The 23,241-nt window shown below is 39.6% G+C and overlaps 1 protein-coding gene across 2 annotated transcripts in view; it reads right to left on the bottom strand.

Annotated features, from left to right (window-relative positions):
- Positions 1-23,241, bottom strand: part of TMEM135 (transmembrane protein 135) — a 152,888-nt gene that overhangs the window by 88,254 nt on the left and 41,393 nt on the right. For both annotated transcript variants that reach the window (XM_026034922.1, XM_026034923.1), the window contains one exon: positions 4,431-4,496. In XM_026034922.1, coding sequence (XP_025890707.1) covers positions 4,431-4,496 — 66 coding nt within the window. The remainder of the gene's footprint in view (positions 1-4,430; positions 4,497-23,241) is intronic.

The raw sequence follows: 23,241 nt of genomic DNA, 5'->3' as shown, positions 1-23,241 counted from the left end.
AAAGCCGAGTGGCTGCTGGACTGTAACTCCAGCATCTCTAAATGCTGCAGGATTGCGGTGAGTTTGAGAAAACATCTTTCCTCACATATTAACATGAGAGTACCAAAGCACTGGAGACAAAGGCAGGGAAAGCAGAGATGTCGGCTCGGCTGTGGGAGCAGAACTTTTGAACCCCGGGTAATAATGACATCTTTGTGATAGGGAGGCGAGAGGGCCGGGGGATCAGATGCCGAGGATCACGTTGCCCTCTGGTTTCTAATGTGCCTGTAAGTGATTAGGCCTGGCTTGCCCTTGGGCTGGAATCACAGGAAACACACTGTGCCCAAAACAATTTTACTTACATGAAAAATAATCCTAAATGAGTCACAATACTTCTCACAATCCGAAACGTTATCACTGAGGAAGCCTTCCTGCCTCTCGTGTCTTGACACGTACATACCTCTCGAGAGGGGCAGAAATACAATTTAAAATGTCACTGGGACGAAACCCAAAAATCAAGTGTACAACTCAGCAATGTCTGCAGCAAACTCCTCCAAGCAGAGACGAGATCACCTGAAGGGCCATCATTTAGCATGTCTTCTTAATGGTATTACAATCTCTCAAACTGTTCTAATGAGAAGAGTTAAACCAGAAATAGTCACTTCTCATGGAAAAAAAAAAAACAGTCTTTACTGTTAATAGAAAAGGTTCCCATTGTTCCCATAAGTGAATTACACAGTTGCAGTTTCCAGGATTCTGTACCCAACTCTGCTGGGACATGAGGGGTCAGGGAAAGAGGAAAGAGGGCAAGGAGCCTTAAGCAAGTAATGGCCCTTAACACTGTCCCCTCCTCTCCTGGGGAGGGGCTCCGCCTTAAAACCAACAGAAAATACAATTTTGCAATGAAAAGAACCCATGTGTATATATGTGCATACAGGGAGATTAAAGACAAGACCGTTTAAGAAGTATATCTTTAGTGATTTACAAATGGACATCGTAAGCTAGCACAAGCCACAAATGCAGAAAATGAATGTTTCACAATGCCTTCAGCTTTTTATACGATACATTTTTCATTACCTTAATAGCTTTATTCTAAAAAATATATATATTTCCTCTCACACACGAGTGAGTTTTGATTTCTTACGAAAGGACACTATTCATCGAGGTCTGTCAGATAAACACTGTATCACAGGACATAAGGATTGCTCACTTAGAAAAAATTACTGATAAAAAAAAACGCCCTTCATACAAAGACCAAAACCAAGTGATGTTATCTTAAACATCACTGCATTGCAGCCAGGTGGACGTGCAGCACTTACACAACTGCTATATCCTCTTACATTTACCACGACAGCAAACGGGGAAGTAGAAGATAAATTCTGTGGAACTAACAGTGACTGTGTGGAAAAGACTGGTGCTGTAAGATCCTACAGGCTGTTAGAGTGGAAAACACGATAGTTCTATTTCTGCTTATGTTCGTGCTGCAGTTTTGGCTGACAGGAACCAGGGGAAACGCTGTGTCCGGTGTCCCCTGGTCTGGGAAACTGCTGCTCCCACCAGAGCCTGGGCAGCGTCGCACAGTTGTCTCTGTAGCCACCCCTGGGAACTGCTGGATCTGCTGCAAACTGCAGCCACGCTCTGGAAATCCCTTTTCCCGATTTATTTCCCACATGCACAACATAATCAACAGCTTCTGTATAACTGGCAAACCAAGCACATTGCCTACGTTAATGACATTCTCCAGCAAGGCTAGGAAACGGGAGATTCATTTTCATTCTTTGCCACTTTTCTTCAAAACATCCCACCTCTGCTGCTGCAGAAATTACAAGATGGAGCCCCCCAACTTTTCCCTTTCTCTGATACTCTCTTGTAGGCAGCACAATTTCGTAAACTCTCAATATTCAATTTAGAAACCATGTGTAAAAGTCAAAGAATCATTGTAATTAGGTTAATATCTTCAATGGTAACAAATGAAAAAAAAAAAAAAAAAGAAAAATTCAGAAATTCTGTATGCATGAAGACTTGAGAAGATGAATCCAAAAGAATGAGAACAAGTTGGAAGCAGGAGAAAAAGATCTCCCCTGGACATTCAATATCATAAATTGTAAATACACCTGGAGACATCAGCTGGATTACGCTAGGCCTTCATGCACTGTTTTGTCTGCACTGAAGAAATGTTTGTCCATGAATCTGCTCAATACTGAAGACAGATTAAAACAATGTAAACAACTTTGGTCATGTATTTATAACAAATAAGTATTTTCACTAAATTTTCCTCTGAGTTTTGGATGGTTTTACTCTCTGCTAAATGTTAAATGAGGTTACATTTTAAACATTGTTATGAAAGCCCAGCAGCCCTTCTGCACATTTGGACTGCTGCCTCCTTAGCTTGGAATTTCCAATAAACAAGTTGTGCTGCTTTGATTTTCACTGCCAAGTTCACACTTCTCAAACAGAACAGAGTCAACTCAAACTTCAATTCATATTCAACTAGTCTTTCTGGCTCACTTTCTACTTACACACTGTGCAAACACTCAGTAATTTCTTGGAAGAGGAAATAAAAAAAAAAGACTCTTGGTAATTATACGTTTCTTCTGGAAAAATTAATTTCATTTTATTCATGTCATTCCTCATTTTCAGACTGAATAAAATATAATGCCACAATGGAATTTAATGAAAGCATCTTCCTTGAGTCATCAAGATAATTCCCTCTCTTCCTGTATATAATCCAATTAAAGAAAAAAAAAAACAAAGTTATTCTTTCTCCCATTGTTTTGTTACAGAAGGCAGCTAACCTCACACGCTTACACGCTTTGTCTCTCCTAGCACTAAATTAATGAGCTTAGCAATAACAGCATTTACCCTGAAGGTCAAAATATCTAGGATACAGTGTCATGGGATGCAGCAAGCCAACGTATGAGTTCACCATCAAGCGGGGGAGATGGTCCTTGCACCCAGTTCCTTTTGTCCTGATCACAGCTACATCCTCTGCCCACTGAGCTTGCTGTTTTTCTGCTTCTCTCTGGCCTTGAGGCAATTTCACTTGATTAAAAAACAAAACAGTATCTGAAGAAAATAAGTGGAACTTTTTCTACCCTTATGTGAACTGGTTCTACGTAAGATGCATCAGATACAGAAATCACTGACATATTGCTCACAAAAGGTTTTGTTGTTCCTCTGATAGCACCAATATTTTACATCTCATGATACCATTAATAACATTAAAAGTTTTTTTTTTCTTTTGATTTTTCCATAATTCACATGGTTCACCAAGTATTGATGAGGATAGAGATCGCATCTCCTCTCTGGGCAACCTGCTCATTAAGATAGAACATTAGGTACCCTCGACCAAAAAACCTAAACCTAGAGAATTTGGGAGCGTTGTATATTTTTCCTAATCATCACAACTGGAAACTGTATTAAATTCTGCTGTAAAAAATAAATGAACAGCAGTACATATAATGTCCAAAGGATCCATCGCCAGAAAAAGTAAAACTATGGACAACAGCATGGTAGGAAATCTCACATTTTGCATCTCAGTGGCAGATATGAAAGAAAAGTTTTAAAAAATAGAAAAATATGCTACTTTATTCCAAAGGAGAGAATTGAGACAATTTCATCAGCATAAGGAACATTTTACAGCATAGCTGGGATTCCAGGCTATGTGTTCAGTCTAGATTCCACACTAATGCTATGTCTACTGTATAAACTTCTCACAAAATTTATCTAGGAATTTTATCCAAATCAGACTGCCATGAAGAGACACTAAAGTTTCTATACTGAAACCTCATCAGTGCCAGTGCCCAGAGTAGTTCATTTCTATACTGTCATGGCTCATGGGAGCCTTTTGTTTTTTATTTTTCAGTATAATTCACCCAAAGCATAAACTGCTTCCTGTAATATTGGAGATATTTAATCCGCAGTTTCCAGAACAATATTAATGTGATATGAGGTAAAACAAAAGAAGGAAAATACCATTTGCCATTTGCATGGGCAGTTTGTTTATCTCTTTAAGTCACATGAAGTTACTCTCTTCTCGAGAGGAACAGGCAGAAAAAGCTACATAACCTGTCTATAGCTGCCCAATAACAAAGCTCAACTTCATGTAAATTCCTACAGATTTCAGAATTTTTAATTTCAAAAAATACAATCGAAAAGACTTAGATAAAAGATACTCTTCTGAGTCATTTATATTACAATGTTGAATTATTATTCAGCCAAAGAAAATCAGAGCACTTTTTGAGAAATACTTAATCTTCCACGGAACACCATTTAAATTCTCTGTTTTCTCATTGAAAAGAAAAAGCACTTAAACACAGGTACACAAGTCATAAATATAGTTCAGTCCTCTTCACTTACCTGCAGACAACATGCCTCCCAGGAATTTATAAATCTATATATTAACAAAACTTTGTACCACAAGTGCAAAAAAACATATATTTTTGGCTTACTTCTCCATGTCTTAAAGGTGTAATAGCTCCTCTTGAAACTGCCATTCGAAACAACGTTTCTGTGGCCTGCATCAACAAACATATAAAAGAATTAGTTATTTAAAAAAAAAAAAACAGTCCATGAAGATTTGTGGGTTTTTTTTTTTTTTAAATGCTTTTAAAGTGTTTAGCATCCTTTCTTAGAACTGAATCACTCTGGTGAGGTTCAATGGGAAATGCCTGCAGGGGTAAGGAGAGGGGTTGTTGCAAGGTGTGATTTGAGGCCTTTGGTGCCTCTAAACATGTTCTGGTAATAGGATGGAATATTTTACAAATAATGGAACATACTTCTTTTAAAAACTTCCACTTAATACTGCATGTCTAAAGTGACAAACCATTATCAAAAAGGAAGAGTACAATGCTCATATTTTCCTTAAAGCACCTGAGTCCCCTCAGACTCTTTGGCACTGCAAAATGCAACGTTCCCAATGAGAAGAGATGAGGAACCCAACTCTAGGGAGAGCTTTTATAATAAAAGCAACGTTGCTTAGGTTTTCTGTGTTAGCTGTTCCATCATTTAATTTAGCAGGACGATTAACAATCTCAACCATTCTGTGATTCTGTGTAACATGTATTTCTGCAAAAAACCCAGATTACTGACACTCAAGACAAAAAAAGCACAGGTTCTGCATTTCTGCATCCCTGACCCTTCCGGTGAGGCATACAACAAGCAGTACCACTGAATCACACACAACAGCGTTTCTGCATCTGGTAACCATTTCCATTCATTTCTTAACTTTGGTTTTAAGCACAGAGATACCAAATTGCCATTTCTTTTTCTATTCACAAGTTAGTTGCAGAAAGGAGGGGAAAAAAGTTCCCTGGTCACATAAAAACACAGGCTGGTCCATCAACAACACAAAAAGAGATGAAAGGCAGATTTTACTGCTTGGTATGAGGAAAGGAACTGGCAAGTGGGGAAAAATATCTGTTTCTGATATTAAAAAATTATGTTCCAACATGGAATAATCTATGTCAAGAAGTAATTAGGTGGCTGAAAAAATACATATATTTCAAAAGTTTACAAATAGTTTGTAGTAACAAGCAACTACTATTGTAATTGATTAATAGCAATATCAAGAACAAGGAGCCTCATCTCCCATTGAACAGCATTTAAATTCTCTATTTTCTTATTAAAAAGAAAAAGTACTTTAAGCATATATGTCATATACATAGCCTGGCCCTCTTCACTTACCTGTAGACAACACGCCTCCCAGGAATTTATAAATCTATACATTAACAAAACTTTGTACTACATATGCGAAAAACATGTATTTTGTATTTTTTTATATATATATAGCATATATATATAGCTATATATAAAACAAAGAGCTCAAGGGTAGCAAGATTTGCTAGGTTCATGCTACAGTGCTTCACGACAGCTCTGTCTCAGCAGATGTACTATCAAAGGCACCTACAGAGAGGAATTCCCATGTCTTCTTAAAGGCAGTTTAAGCAGGTTTTAATGTACAGTGTTTTCCCCCCTTGTCTTTCCTAAATAACAGCTCACAAAAGAACATTTTACAAAAGAGCCTGTAATGGCCCTGTGCATCCCGCCTCCCCAATCCGCCCAGGAGCCCCCAAAGCTGGGCTGGAAACGTGTTACTTCATTTACTTCCCGACAAAGCCAGGCTCTTCCAAAGCGGGATTCCTCTCCTTCACCTCGCAGGCAGCAAAGGTTTAAGAGCTCCTCACATTAAAGCTTTTGTATTTCTCCAAATTGGCTTCTTTCATCAGCTCTTCCCACCACCCTTTCAAGGATGGCTCAAGCGAATTGAGCCTTCTTGTCCTACAGCCCCGCGCCTTTTGTCTCTTTTGAAAACCACTGGTGTGTGCGACCCTCTTTTCACAGCTACTAGTAGAAGATCTCTCTTAATGCACTTGTACTCTTGTAGTTAATGCCAGATGTCAAAACCATCCGGCCACAAGGAAAATTCACAGCAACGGCAAAGCTGGAGCCCTGGGTTTCCTCATCTGAGCTCCACTCTTGGCGTGCTCTAGGAGACCCCTAAGAAGATTAGCCCTGTAGTCCTGGCCTCCTACCCAGTGTGGGAAAAGAGGCTGCCTATGGATTTTCACATGTCCACAATGCTGAGGCTGCAGGGAGAGCAGACGTGGGGTTTTTAAGCACCAAAATCCACAGAAAGCTTAAAGAAGCTGCACCTTCCCCATGGGCAGCAGTAGAGCCGCGCGCTGGTGTAACGGTGGAAGAGGAGGCCGCTAGCGGAAAATATTTCAGGCCGCTGTCTTCTCAGAAAGTGCAAATACACAACAATCTGGCACAAGTGTCAGTAATTTAGCCTGGAAGAGACCACTGGCAGTCACCTCATCTGCAGGGACACGCAGCAGGTTGCCCAGGGCCCCGTCCAGCCATGCTCAGGGCACCGCCAAGGACCGAGACCCAGGGCCTCTCCGCGCAACCTGACCCACAGCTTGACAATCCAGGCACGAGCTGAAAGTCTCTGAAAAGACTGCAATGTATGGATGCTTTGTAGAGTCCTCCTAAAGCAGCACAGCTTAATTTAACAAATTCTCAATCAGCAGTAGCTTCCTTCCTTCCTTCCTTGCATCCATCCATCCATCCATCCATCCATCCATCCATCCATCCATCCATCCATCCATCATTACAAAGTCTCTATATCACGGTTGAACATCATCCCATGACTTACACTTACTGCTCACATCCCAGCCTCTTTCTTCTGAACTTCTGTATACAGTAATGTCTTGCTGGCATTAAAAGCATCCTTACAAGGTAGTGAGCATACCTGGACTAAAACTCCAGTTTCCTGAATATAAATGAATTTTCGTACGTTTTTGCTTTGTAATTTCTGTCACTACAATAATAGCTAATATTCATGCTATAATATTCCCATGCAAATTGTTTCGATCTTTATGAAGTTCAAATCCACTGACCACAAATGTCATGTTTTTAAATACAAGGACTTTCTTGTGGAATATATGTAATACTTTTTCTTTAAAAATTAAGATTAAATCCAATAAAAACATGCAGAGTGCTGCCCTGCCACAAATCCACCTGTCTTTCAACATAGACTTCCTCATAAAATAACTTGGACATCTTAAGCAGTGGATTTCTACCGGAAAAAATCAACATACATTTAGACATCATGTCAAAGTTCCCCTTCTCTCCCCAAAACACAACTGTCACAGCCTTCTGGGTGCACAATTCTCATTATCGTTATACAAATACACCCCCTAATGAGTTATGTACCATTTAAATTAAGTTTGATTAACTGGTCCTAATGTCAGTCCTTCTAAATTCTTAAGATATCTTCTAAATTTCTTGCATATTTTTACATTAGACATTTTCCAAAGAAAGCTGATCTTTCTCATACGGTTACATTTATTGTTTCCTAAACAAAACATACTTCATAAGATATGCCAATTTTTAAACACTGGAAATATTAAAATAACTTGTTTTTTGTTGGTTGGGATATGTAGCTATGACTATGAAATACAATTCATCAGTCAATGTGTAATATTTATCATCACAACAGCATAATTGATTGAAAAGTTAAAAGGAGTCATTTAACAAATAATAATATTGCTCCAGTGAAATAGTCAGCTAGGAATGCAGATAATTTTAATGGCCATTCCTTCTGTTAACATTGAATATTTCATTTTTAATCAGACTTTTAGGAAGTTGTAAAAAGTTAACATTTATTTTCATTCAATTCACTGTGAATAAGCCGTAAATGAGAGGCACTGCACGTTTAGGCAATTATTTTAGGTACTTTGAATTCATTCTCTGAAGAGAAAAAGCAAATAATTAACGGATGGTTTTAGTGACCTCAGTGTAAAAATTACGTGCTGATAATTACTGAATCTAAAACAGTGTGCTCAGTTTTAAGACATGTATATTATTTTATATGGGAGATAAAATGGCAGTGCACTATATCTTACCACTCTGTACTGTCCTGCAAATTCTTATGTCATCTATAGACAGAAGTGACCGACTGATTTTTCTGCCCCCTCACAAAAAGCAGTCACTTCTGCCCAGATTTCTTGCAAGAAAATAAAAAAGAAGGAATGAAATTTGTATGAAACAGATCACTTTGGACATGTAGGTTAAACAGTTAATGCCCGCCATCAAAACCAAAGTGGAAAATAATTGTGTTATGGATGGAATTGCAGGAAAAACAGCAGGAAAACCAGTACTCGAGACTCCAGATGTTTTGAATTTTCTATGCACATACAAAAATAAAATGGTTTTATAGTATTTCAAAATAGTTAGCATTTTACCAAAGTTAAAATTGCAAACACAAAGAGATCATTAATGCAAATTAAGTCTTGGAAATGCATGATCTTTCACAGCCTGAACACCTGTACACATACGTACCAAACCACACAGACATTTTGAAGTTATTAACAGCAATTGAGGGATTTCTATTAAATAAGAAAGGAGTCAAAAGAATAAAACAGGATGAAGAGTAACTAACTTTAAGACTTTCATTCTTGTTCAGTTTACTTATTGTGGATGCAATGCTTGGCTGAAGGCTCTGCTCTGCGAAATATGTGGACATGGACAACAGCATGAAATCATTAATAACAGTTTTCAATGTGTTTTTCTATTTGAGTAAATATTACACATATATTGTTATAGTGTACTATATATAGTGTACTAGTGCTGTTGTTTCAGCAATCCATCGTACAGCTTTTGAAAACAATGTTGAAAAAAAACCTGCAGAGTTGGTGAGGTTCAGAAGGAACGATAATCAGAGGTGTTTATTTATAAGGAATCCCTGAAATCAAAAAGCTTTTTAATCTGTGGCCACAAAATTTCCAACGTAAAGTGATCTCCTCCATCTTTATCTCAGTCTAGATGACGTTTCTATTTTATTAATATTTTCTCCTAAAACTTATCTCTATTAAATACAAAGTCCTCTTAAGTGACGAGGTCTTTATTGTTATCTTTCAATTAAACTACTGTAATATCAATACAAGATTTAGTTCTATGATTATATATGTTTATGAATTCAAAATATATTTAAATATTTTACAACACAGTACTCAGGCTGAACTAATGATTTTAAAGGAATATTTAAAATCCAATTTATCTGAAAAAAAAAAAAAATCAGGAAAATCTCCATTTATTGTACCGGTGTGTTCACTGCATTGTACTGGTGTGAATTCCCTTCCCTCTAATAGTTCAAGGTTTTTTGGGGGAGGGGTTTGTTTTGATCAGTTGGTTTATTTGTTTTGCTGCTTTTTTGGGTTTTTTGTTTGTTTTTTAAGTGTCTAAATGTTGGGCCATTTATACCTTACTTGCATAGTAAGTATTTCATTACCTATGTGGTATATGTGAGACATAAGTCTTTTCTTTCATCATTAACCGATCAAAATCACTTCTCACCTTTATCTTCTATACTGGTAATTTGCACAACAAACTAGGGACTGAGCAGTTTATATATCTGAAAAAGAATAACTTACAGAGCTCATTACAGCCTTCTCTTTTTTTTTCTGTATCTTCTTAGTTTTTTTCATTTGCAGCTTTTAAGAGTAAACAAGAATAGAGAAACCGCTATTTCATATGCCCACCTTTTCACTCCAAGGTCTTTCACTCTTTTTTGTCCTGCTTTACTTACACAACACTGCATTGTTAAAATGAATTTAATGTGCGCAACTATAAGTAAGATGGCATTGTAACTATAATCCCATAAACACCTCCAGGCTCAGCTAAAAAACAGGATCCAGGTAAGGGGTGCAGAGACCCGTAACTGCAGTATTCACAAGCCCCAGCAATTACCAGCTTCTGGGATGACACAGGGGGAATTTGGGAAGACTACACACTAGAAGGGCCAAAACTGCTCTAATTGATGGGGGGAGATGAAGGGCAGCCTGAAGATTAGAGGGCAGAAAGCAAACCAAGCACAGCCCTTGCCATTCATCTTACACTACAAACATACTAACCAAAAATAACTCTTCTTCCTCAAATAATAAAATTAGTTTTCTAACTAGACTTTAACCCATAGCATTTTAGTGACACAGCATAAATATTTCAGTGTTAAAACTAACGAGATCATCAGCCTGAAGAGCTATTTAAGGAGTTAGGCTTCACAGATGTACAGTGCAAATTTAGATCCCAATTTACACACAAATATTTGATCAGTTCAGTGCAATTTCTAGTGAATTAACAAATTCCATTTCTTCCTCAAACTAAAGCTGCCCTTCCAGGGCTAATGAACTTCCTTAGCAATTAATTTACCCTAACGACCACCTACCACCTAACCAAAACACCCTCTAAAAAAAAAGGTTTTAAGCCTCACAGCTGCAGAACTCGCAGCGCACAAATGACCCAAGTGCAAGACCAATAAAGCATCACCACGTGGGCCTGCCAAGAGCATGAAATAGAAGCATTAACATTTATTTATCTTCATCTGAACCCAGTAGTCTGCAGTTGCGGTAAGTGTAACTTTTTCCAAGATGATGACGATTTTTTTTTCTTCTCCTGACTTCATCTCCCCTCCTTTCTCTCCCTCTCCTTTCCCCACTAACACATTGTCTTTCGCTTGGATTCTTGGCCTGGCACTTTCACCTTTCTCCAGCTTTCTCCACCCAGGGGAGTTAACGGTTCATTTCTGTGCAATTCTGCAATTATCTGAGTATCAGGAAACCATGGGGGAAAAGAAAGGGAAAAAAAAAAAGAAGGAAAAAAGAAAAAAAGCAGCAGTAAAATGCTCATGAACTGAACTACCCACAGAGCAGGCCGGCAGCCAGCATGGGAAACTGGAGAAATTGGCTGGTTCGGCTCTTTGGCGGGGCCAGCAGCGCCAGAGGGAGGCCAGCCAAGGGAGGCCGCCTCCCCGCCCGTTCCTGCTGGAGAAACCAGCCCCGGGGCCGGCCCGGAGCGGCCTCCTTCCCAGCCGCCTGTAGGGAGGATGGAATAGGGCACCCAAGCAGAGCCCTGTCAGCACCCGGGCTCCGCACCCCGCCTCCCTGGGCAAGGGGCCGGCCTGAAGGGCACCCTCGATCGCTGTGGCAGCAGGAGGGGGCTCCTCCATCTTGTTTCCATGACCCAACTGCCTTCAGCTCGTTCAATGCAACTGCGACGAGATTTACATCTAACACGTTTCACGGGCAGAGGCCTTTCTCTTTAGAGGATTACCTCATCTTTCATGCTTCCCAATGGCAGCAGCTCTAAGATGTTAGGAGGCGCAAATGGAACAAAAATCTTCTCGTCCCACTTGGTTTGCTTCCATGTACTGTGATTTACCCGCAGAGTTAAAGTAATACAAATCTAACATAAAAAACTTTTGCAAACTAGTGATTTATCATCGTGATGCTGTAAACAACAAGTATAGCAGACTGCATCTCCCTCTGATCAGAGATTCAACTCATTTTCCAATCTCATTGCTTAAACACATGGAGGCCGCACAAGCACACGGCCTAATCATAAACAGAGCAGAGGTTAATGCTGTTTTACTCTTGGGGCAGTAGAGGAAAATGCCTTCTCTTTGTCCAGAAAAGTTTAACTCATGTTGATGACAACAACTAGGTTGTTTCCAGGAAAGGACACATCTTCTGAGCATCTTTCCCCAAAATCAGAAGAGCAACGGCACCCATGGGATTTTAGAAGAGCTTTCTCTTACCAGTCGTGGTCAGCCTAAAGCAGGCTACGCTGCAGCTGCAACTGCAGGTTATCTTCTCTTTTCAAGAGAGGATGAAAGTTGTTATCATAAGACTAATCTTAGATGGAAGTTGAACTTCTCCTTTGCACACATCATCAGAAGGACCTAAAAGACTAACTTTTTAGTAATCAAGTTTCTTTTCGCACCAGGAGAAACGAAGAGCGTTTCCCAGCTGAAGCTTTACTGTGGCCGGTCCAGCAGCAGGACTGAAGGACAAAGACCAAATTTTATAGCAGGAAAAGTTGCTTCTAGCAGTCTGAGCTAGTAAAATGCCTTGAAAATCAGAGGATCAGAGAGCCTGAGAAACACCCTGAGGTGTTTCAGGCTGACGCCGCTTCCTGAATACAGTAGGTCTACACAAGTTTTCAGTCAGGCCTATTTTAGCTTACTCTAGTACAAAAAATAAAGGAAGATAAATTTTATCATCGCATAGTGGTTCCCTCACAGTCTTTGATGAAAACTTGGACCCTCGTTAGGGACAGCAGGAGAAGAATGTATTAATAAAACTTATGCTATGTCAGTGCCAGGTCTGTAAACCCTCTTTTTCACTTTGGTGAAATCAGTGACCAAAGCATGAAAAATAATGTTCAGCAAAAGAAATATATAAAAAAAAAAAAAAAAAGGTTTTCTTGGAAATAAAGACAACATAGTCTTCATTTTGCCAGTCTCCAGAATCAAGAGATCCAAAAATCGAGATCTGATTTGTGCTACCATTGCAATTCCTCCCTTTCCAAAGGAGGGATGCTACTTGCCACTTACCTCCCAAAGAAACAAAGCAAATTAAATTAACCACATCTGCCTACACCCCTCTGAGTACATTCAGAACAATTAAAATCCCAGTAGTCTGAAAAACAAACATGAACCAATTTGGGAAGAGCGAGGGGTAAATGTCAGTTTTGTAGCAATCACTGAGGCGCAGGAAGTTACCAAACACTTTCTGACTACCATGAGTACAGATAATTCTAGGCATCTATTTCTCATACGTAAAATTGTAACCATATCAGCCCATTTTGAGTGTGATTGGAGACGATATATTTGTAACTATCTGTGAAGCATTTACAGACTACAGCTAATGACCATCATAGCAAAGTTCAAGAAAAAAATGGTAATAACCTGCATTTTAAATAAGTTTAGCACACAGACCAATGGCTACAGTTAAAATGCTGAACACCTGTTAATACAGAAGACACTGGAAATTAGTAGGTTTCTGCAGTAAAAGGCATTAGATAATCACAAAGTTAAAGACTATTTTAATGCATCTTTTAAGAGAAGCAAGTAATTCACCAAGCATTTTATCAGTGCAACATCTGACCTCATAATCCTATCGATATTATTCAAGAACACTTTTTATACCTAATTACAGAATCACCAAATCATAGAATGGTTGAGGTTGGAAGGAACCTCTAGAGATCATCTAGTCCAACCCCTCGGTTGTCCGGCAGGGACACCCAGGGCGCGGAGCACAGGGCGGCATCCAGGCGGGTTTGGAAGTTCTCCAGAGAAGGAGACTCCACAACCTCCCTGGGCAGCCCCTTCCAGGGCTCTGTCACCCTCACAGGAAAGAAGTTCTTCTTCACATGGCAGTTCTCACATGGAACTGCCTGTGTTTCAACTGGTACCCATTGCTCCTTGTCCTATCACTGGCCACCACTGAGAAGAATTGGGCCACTTCTTCCCTACATTCTCCTCTCAAGTATTTGTACATGTTGCTAAGATCCCCTCTTAACCTTCTAAATTCTTATAATTCTAAAATAAAGGAGGAAAAAATAGTGATGCCCACTTCAGAGCATCTCTGTCTTCCCTTTGGCCTATTCTCAAACATAACCTTCCCACTTGTATAAATGAACATAAGATTATATCATAATATTTTGCAGTTTCAGTTTATTTCTTCTCCTGATGACAAGAATTGTATGGTTCAGTTGGAATATTGCAAGATATGTAACCTTAAGAGTGAAGTCCCATGTCAATAACAAAATCAAACAAAACCAAAACAAAATAACAAAACGAAACTTGTAAGAAATTCCCAAAATTAGCTTTAGGAAAAATCTAAAATGAAATAGAAACTCCTTTATATATATAAGAATGCCATGCTAAGGACAGATCTCCATTATTGACAGCTTTTAGATAATAGACTATAATTTATTACAAATGTGGTTATTAGAACAACATTTAGTCTTAAATTTAAAAGTCTTTCAGTGATATATCAAATTTTCTCTATCTTCCAGTCTATTAAAAAACAAAATGCACCAATATTCAAAACAATTCAAGACCTGTTTAAGAAATCAATCTTTTATACTTTGAAGTTAACAGAAATTTTACAATACACTTAATTAGGAGAAATCTGAGTCCAAAACATGGTACTTTAATCTCTATTCAATAAAATTATTCATGAAAAAAATGCTTTTCTAAAATTAGGATTTCATGCATGATAAATTCATACTACCAATATAAGCATCAGTCAGACTAGCCACTATTTCCATGCAGAAAAAGATGAGATTATTAAAATCGCATTATAAAAGTAAGCTTGAAAAACACTTACGTGGAAAACCTCAGTTTTGCATTTCATCTCTGCAGCATGAGGCCAAAACCGATTAAATTATTATAGGAGGAAGACAAATGTCTGATGCTATCTTAAATATAGCCTACTATTTTCCAAGATAGTAGTCTACTTTGGTCCTAAAATATTTTATTTATGAATCAGGAAATCTGCACATCCCAATGAGCAATATATGACACTCACATGAGGCAAAGACAAACTGAGAGATTTTTATGCTTGCAGTTTATACATCCCATAGGACAATCCAAGAACCACCACCACTAAATCCTTTGGCAGACTTAGCGAATCCAGAAGCTACAACATAGAGCTGTATCCCAGTATGGGGAGAGCTAAGGAAGGCAGTGAGAGCTTGAACTTCATATTTCAGCTTAAATTCCTGTTCCTCTCTCAAGGACAGACAAACTACAGACTCCCACTCTTGGAACACTTTATTTGCCCTGAGTTTATCCATTCTCTCTAATTCAAAGCAGGTTAGGAGTCTGAAAAACCTACGGCTATTTTGACAACAAATACTTTAAACAGGTAAAGAGAAAGATTTTTGAGCAATAGGTCAGTCATTCCTGGCTGAATTTAAAGGTAACATACACATGTAGTGGGGCTGTTACACAAACTGCAGTGGATTGCCTGGATAAGCATGTTCACGTGAACATCCTGTACGTTAATGCTGCCAAGTAACAGCTCATACCCCTTGGGAAAAAAGAGCATCAATCACCCTTACAGGAGAAGGAATCTGGTAGGGAATGTAACAATACTAAGAACAACTTGGACACCACAGCAGACAAGCAACTGAGCACAAAGTCTGCTGTGCTGCCCATCAAGGAAGTGAATTATTCCTGGTAAGTGCAGGAACTTCAAAGGGCCTCACAAATCAGGCTCGTCTTTTGTCTTCATCTGGGCTCACGCTTTTCCAGGGAGCTTACAAAACCCAGCTAAAGAAATGAGGCAGCATTTGCAAAGGCAATAAGGACCGTAGCTAAGAACAGGTTAAACTATCACATATCAGGACTGGTCTTCGCTACAAGCTCTTCCATCTTATCTATCGGATGTTGCTGGAAGTCTTGCCTTTTTCCCTGACGTAAGATACAGAAAGAGCCCCAGTGCTGATGCTGCCGAAGCGGTCAGGTTTCACAGGCAGCCGAGGTGCCATTTAGGGGAGCTGCACAATCACACACCAGGGAAGCACCAGCAGGAAGATGCTCTCCAGATAGAGCACAAAGCCTCCGGTGTAGCTACCACAAGCAGCGGCTTGGGAAAACTTGCTGGTAGCAGTGAGTGCTTGCACATGGCAGAAAAAAGGAAGGATTAACATTTTTGCAAAAGTCTCTGGATAAGAGATAAAATTGGAGACGTGAGGTGTATTTTTTGTTGCTGTCATCCCTGCCAAAGAAGCAGGATGGTGCTCACTTGCTGCAGCCTTGGTTTAGAAGTCTAGTAGCTGTGTGAAAAGTTAACAAAAGTTTCCAATAAAGACTTTCGGAAGAGATTTGACTTCAATTGCCATCAAATTACAACAGCTACTGTAGGCTACAAGTAAATTCTATTCCCAAATTGATCCATTTTCATTGAGACCCGATAATGGGAAAAGAGCCTTCTCCTTGCCCCCTGAGAACAGGGGGCATTTTGTGCCAGGAGCAGAGCACAAGGGGTCCCCAGGCACACGCGCCACCAAAACGCAGAGACCTGCACCAGGCCCAGGCTCCAGCAGCGCTGGGGTCGCTGTGACAGGCACCCAAACGGGCCAGGCTGAAGGGATCCCCTCGTGCTTTAGCTAGACACGTCTCCAAAAGGGGCACTTTGGACCTTTCCTTTGCGCTAACCGAGCGCAGTGCAACACACCGCTCTGCAGCACCACGCTGCAAGCTTAACACGCTCAGAAAGGAGCCAGACATAGAGAAATCTTTTCCTTATTAAAGGACAAAAAAAACAATTTAAAAAGCACTGAACTTGTCACTACACAAAACAGAGTTGGAAGGCTTCCAAAATCGCTCTGTAAGTGTTGTTTTATTACCCTGAGACTGTTAATAAATAAATTGTAAATGAACTTATCCTTGCCTGGGTGGATATCAAGAAACAATTGTATCACTGTTCTTGGTGTTTACAATTTATTCTAGTTCTTCACTTTCTTTTTTCCCCTAATCCTAGCTTCACTGTTTCCTCAACTAGTTTACCTTAGCAACTGACATTTATTTGCTCCATAAATTACTCTAATGCAGTTTAGTGTTCTTACATAAATTTTACAAACACAACACTTGCAGAACATGGACTTTTATTAATTGAAACCACGCCACCGCAAATATAACATCTCTTTTATGTGTTTACTTATTGATAACTCTGGAAAACAAAACCAAAGTTTTTCTCCTCTCTTTCATTGGCTGCATTTGTAAAGTTTATAATATAAACACTCACATAGACGCACATATCTTATTACCAGCATGTCACAGCTGATAATGTACGATCTCTGAAAGGAAAAAGACCTCCTTCCAAATACTTGGCATGTCAATCTACAAGTGAGACCCTTTCATTAAGAAAAATGTAATTAAATCTAAAACTTTGGATCCCCACTTTAGCTGCACAAGACTTTCACTATTTATTTCTGCTTCTGTGCTAGAAATAACATCAATATTTGGAAATAGCTCAAGTTAAAACTGTTTAAGGACTAAAAACTGACATGCAAAATAAAATTTCAGGAAATCTGAGTAAGTGCTCATTTTTACCGCAACTGAAAAGATTTGAGGTGTCTATTGCCAGACAGGCAAGGCTGGCAAAAAAATCAGAGGCTCTCAAAATGAAAGATCATCTTAATGGGCTTTACAAATTTCTCATGCCAGGGTTTGGTTTAAAAAGGGAAAATCATAAGTATTTAAGAGTTATAATATGTTATGCCACAAAGGAATATTCAAATAAGCAGAGTAATTAGATTGCGTGAAAATACATGGCTAGACTGCACGAAAATACATGGGTAGGGAGGGTTATGCACACAGCAGGGCTTGAAAACGCCATTCACCCTTCACAAATACACAGATTTTATTTGGAAACGCTTTGGCATGTGCTGTGTTCTCTGTGGTGATGAGGAGGAGGCCCCGGCAGGCGCAGGCTGTCCTGCGCTCCCCTCGGCCTCTGCTCCCACGAGCTGTGCAGCCCCAACGGGACACCCAAATAACGACCCCCGGGGCTGCCCCCCTGCACCCAGCGTCTGCCAGCACCAAAGGCAGCAGCAGGTGCCCAGGGGACGGGGGGCAGACGCAGAACGGGCAGGGGCTGAAGCGGCGGCGCCGGGTGGGCGCTCGCCCGGCGCGGGGCCCGGCTGGGCAGGCCGCTCCCAGAGCGGTTAATCTCTCCCGGCATCTTTGTGAACGGTTTAAGCTAACACAGCAGCACTTAATGCCACAGTAAAACCACAGAGATATGATAAATAATTTACAAAAGCTGCGCAGTAACTGCTGGTGTTTGTTTTCTCAGTGGCTTTATTAAAGCGAGGCACTGCGATTAAAGCTACTACAACAAAAACTGGAGACAGACATGAGTGGGTTGACAACTTTTTTGTTTGTTTAAAATCGGCCTTACGGAGGAGACACACGTTAATTCTGAGCAGAAATAAATTTGTCATAATACGAGTGCAATTTTCAAATATCTGGAACCTATTAACTTTGGGAGAGTTTCAAAAAGGCCACCCAGCCATAAACACAAAATAATTTGTGTCTGCTGTCTTGTTTGTGATAATTTTTTTTATTGCTACCTCAGTTTCAGATGTCAGAGTAATGACTTCCACATTCTGATTAAAATGGGAATTGAATCCATATGGAAGAGACGCTCAGACCCATCAAAATCAAAAGAACTCCCTTACTTCGAGCTTCTTATACAGGCTAGTTTATAAGCCTAACGTTTTGACCATATTTAACTGGGCAGTTTTTAATACTACTACCAATAGAACTAGATGACTCCTGGAAAAACATATTCATTATTTCAGGGCAATGACTGAGTAATCAATTCTAATTAAAATTCTCAGTGAAAATACTCTCTAATCCTTTGAATGATGCAAAAGACCCGATTCCCCAAATGATTTCATTTCCCATTATAAATATTTAGGGGACACATTTCTGCATGACTAAAGATAAATAACATTCCACTCATCCAGATACTGACGTCGCAGAACTTCAGGGTGTTTTTCCCCCTCTATCCTCACCTAGTTGCTATTTAAACAGTGCATTGAGAGATTTGCTCAGACTCCAAAGCGCTTTGCAGCTTTCTTTGGCCACAAACCACTGGCCTTCCTTGCAATCTGAAATAAGTAAAGGGGTCTAAAGATTTGTTTCCAACTAGGTGACAGAGAATAAGCCTTTCTATTATTTCTCGTGGGTAATCAGTTGGCGAGGGCTGCATGTCCCCCTTGCTCCGTTGCCCTCCAAGTGGGCGGCACAGACCGCCGCAGAGAAGGATATTCACATTTTGTAGCCCTTAGGGAATGTTTCCTCCCCGACTTCTCCAACTTTTTTGCTGAATTTGGTGACCCTTTGCGGCTCCTTGTGGCAGGGACCCCCTTACACTGTCTTTGCACCTTGTGTGCGGCCCCTTTTCCAGCAACTTCCCCGGGTCTCCCTTAGTTCTTGCAGAACAAAGTAAGAGCAGATCCTGTCTGTGGGTAGTAGTAATTTTGCTATTAATTTCTTCAGTGGAAGTTTTTTTCCATTCCGGACCTGTACTGAGGCTTCTCTCCAATCCCCCTTGCACATGAGATGCTGGTTAACACAAATCATCTCACGGCTCTGTCTCAAATTCCATCTCGAATCTGAGATGGCAATAACCTTATTCAGTTAAAAATCCAAAAATAATGTTATTAGTCCTATGTATATTCTTTGAGTCTCCACATGCACAATAAACATGCAGGCTACATTTAAAACAGGTCAGATTTCAAAGGAAAAAAAAATACTGAATTTGACCCATTAACAAGAATTTCCTGACAAATCAGTGAGAGGCCCTCTGCAAAGCTTAAACAGAGCAGAAGTATCTGCAACTTCTGGATTAGTCAGATTCATAAACAGAACAAAGACAGACAAGCAACTGAATTAAAATCCTATGTATTTTTTTCCATTTTTTTCCAGGGGAAGGGCCTGAGCTGGGTTATTTACGGCCATAGCAAAGTTGTGCAGCTCTCTCCTACGTTGCTTCATCCCATTACCTCCTGCCCTGCTTAAGGCACTTACTATGATTTGCTGGCAACATGACACAATGGCCATATTCAGGTTTAGGATGCCCATTTCTACGCAAAATGTTGCATATTGTAGCAGGAGCTGCCCTCGGGACTGGAGGAACCAGGTGGCCCAACTGCCCAAGCAACTGGCGCAGCTCCCTGGAATTAGGGTAAGAGGCACAGTGAACATCACAATTTTAAAGCAGATCAAGAGTGTTACTCAAAAACTCATTTCTTACTCACCAAAATATCTCCTTGTGCTAAAAGAACTCCCAGCACTGATGAGAGCTGCGTGTTTTTATACGGGGGAATGAGCAGAATTTGCAAGTCTCCTGCTGGAGACACTGAAGACAGACCGTGAGTGTGGGCACTGGGAAACGAGAGGGGTGGCGGGTGGTTTTTGTTTTGAAGAGCAAATAAAATAATATTTTCTGTATAAATATCCACAATATTTTAAACTTTTAAACAAATATTCCAAACAAATAGAATTGTTTGTAAATACTTTTAAACAGATAGTGAAGAGCAGCCCACATGCATGGGGTGCATATGATATTGCTGAATTCTGGTCCGGCTGTACGACTAATTTTTTTTAATTTTTTTCCAAGGCTACATATTTAAACGCCTTCTCAGCATTCTGATGTGCAAAATACTAAAATCATGTAAAGAAATACTGCAAAGCAGCATTTCGACTCAGGCTCATCAAGAAAACTGAATAAAAAAGACGGAACTGAAAGCAACAGTTATTTTTAAGCCAGGCTATTGACAATACTTTACATAAAAGGAACATTTTTTTTTAAAATGAAATGAAATTGCAATTGAAAAACAGAGTGCAGTCATTAATATTTCAGCTATTCAGAAGGGGACACCTTGCTGTGTTCTAATTAAATTATTTAAAATTTATGGAAAGTCAATAGAACTTTAAATTAAAAGAGATGCTTAAAACCCACAAATTTTGGTTGAAATTCTTCACAAAATACATAAACACTATATATCCATCAATGCATTGACAAATCAAATTCCATTATTAGATTTTATTTTGGGGCATTTCCAATGACAAGATCTTTAATATACAGCATTCTCCTTTACTTTGCAATCCCCATTTCTCCTCATTCTTTTCCCTAGAACTCCAAACATGGGATGCAGGTTTATTTCAGCAAGTCCACAAAGATCTCTGGAGATGAGCTGCAGGCCTAGGACAAGGCAGCAGCTTTTGAAGCACCCTGTGCAAGAGAAATCCCAGTGCCACGCTCATCACTCAGTATTTTCCTGGAATAATCCTGTTTAAGTCAATTTGTCTTCTGAAGTCTGGAGAGCCCTAAAGCAGCAGCACTTGGATTTGGAAATTTCACACGTGAGCAGGGCTCAACCCAACACTGAAAACTGCACTAAATAAACCAGGCGCCTTTATGTGCAGCTAAAATAACCTTCATTCCTTCTCTTCCACTTTCCCCACATTCGCTAGATGTGGTTTAATGCACCGTAATTACTTCCTTCTGCTTTAGCAAAAAAAAAGATCATAATCCCACGTTTTCTTAATGCAATTTTCCTGCTAGGAGATCAGTGCTGAGAAAGGATTTTTTCCCTTTGCTTTTCCAACACCAACATTGCTTTGGGGCCGAAGCATCTGCCCTCCAGCCTGACATTTCCAAGCTGTGCTAGGGCCTTCTCCTCCTCCACTTCCCTAACCTTAGGAAAGGCAGAAGGAGCATCGCTCCAAGACAAGACTTTAAATGAACCAACCACCTCCCCCTGAATGCCAAAGCAGTGACTGTTTACGCAGCAAAAACTTAGTCTCGGCACTGCTTAAAATCCACGTATCCTGCACCCCTGTAACGCAAGGAGCGCAACCCCCGGCAAGTACACACGAGCTCCTGGTTGTCTGGCAGCCCACCCATCGCATCCGAACACAGACAGAAGTAAAAAAACACTCATTTATTTACTGAATCCAAGTGGGTTTTATGCGTAGCCTTGAGACACACTTTATAGCACACAAAATACTTCCTCCCTTAAAATGCAAAGTGATTATTTCCGACTGTATATGCAGAGACATGTCTCGTTTTGTAGCAAGAAAGTGGAAAAGGAGAGTCTAACTAGTTTATTTTCCACAGCAATTCCCTGGTTGTTGTCTTTGTATGGAGAAGTTGTTTATAACTTTTAGATTAAACACTTTTTTTAAAAAATAATTCTCCAAAAATTTCCACGGAAATACTATTTAGGCACTGCACAAATAGACTTAACTTTGAAGGCTTAAATTTTAGAAGCTGCAAAATTCAACCAGTGCTGAAATTGCTCTGGTTAATTGTCCTTATTCTATAAATACAGCAGCACCACCACCAAGAGAGTAGAACCAGCTGCTAAGGCACTAATAGTGGATACAAGTAATCAAAAGCACAAAGGAGACCGAATTTCAACTAACATTTGGAGCACAGAAAATAATAAATAATATGGAATTAGTAAATAATGTGGAAACTTTATTTTAAAAAAAAAAAACATCTACAAAGTCACTGTGCACAACTGAAGCCATCAGGAATATTTTTTGTGTGAGAGACTTGGGTTCCTCAGAGCCCTAAATAACCTGAATTTAAGCATTCCTTAAAAATAAAATACTAACTAGCAAAAAGTAGCGTCCCCCAAAAGTCAACGAGCTTTTCTTAGCATACAATGCATTCCTAATACAAAGGGTTGTGTAAATTATGAGTGCTTTCTTCTGTGAGAGCCAAATTTCAAAACTTATTTGTAATACTGCCTTTTTTTGCTATTTCTAGAAAGTGGAAAGAGTATTTATTTCACATAGAAGATCAAGTTAAGGGACCATAAAATTTATATAAATTATTACATCAAGTTTCTGGTGAGCTATGCTAGAAAGTTCAAAAATGCAAAGCAGCTTTGCACAGAAAGCAAGAGAAAGTATTGAATGTTTTCTGTGATTTCTGCCAAAATTTCTGCTCTGAAGTGATGGATGAGGTTTCCTCAGGCTAAGATGCCAAAACCAATTAGCCAGGTCACTCCACAGGAACGCCAGCTGCCAGGGTCTAACTCTTCCTGTAGGACTTGAAAGTAAAGACATCAGCACTGCTTAAGTTCACGAGCCTTAATTTTAAACCCAGCTCCTCAAAGACTTAGTGTGAGGGTAGCAGTGGTGACCTAAAGTTTCAACCTTTTAACATCATCACAGAATGCCAGGAATTACCCATAATTTGATTATGCAAAGTATTCCGTTAATTGAATTAGCTCACATTATGCTCCACTCAAAAGACTTCAGCTTATTTTCCTTCTTATATGAACTTCATGTAATGTTTATAGTTAAAAAGTAGTATTTTTTCCCCGACATTGCCTCTTTCAGTTGCCAAACTGCCAATCCCACAAAACATGATATGTGTA

Source organism: Nothoprocta perdicaria, unplaced genomic scaffold (genome assembly GCF_003342845.1).
Source record: "Nothoprocta perdicaria isolate Ctin4 unplaced genomic scaffold, notPer1 scaffold_152, whole genome shotgun sequence".
Lineage (NCBI taxonomy): Eukaryota > Metazoa > Chordata > Aves > Tinamiformes > Tinamidae > Nothoprocta > Nothoprocta perdicaria.
This window is presented reverse-complemented; position numbering and strand designations above follow the sequence as displayed.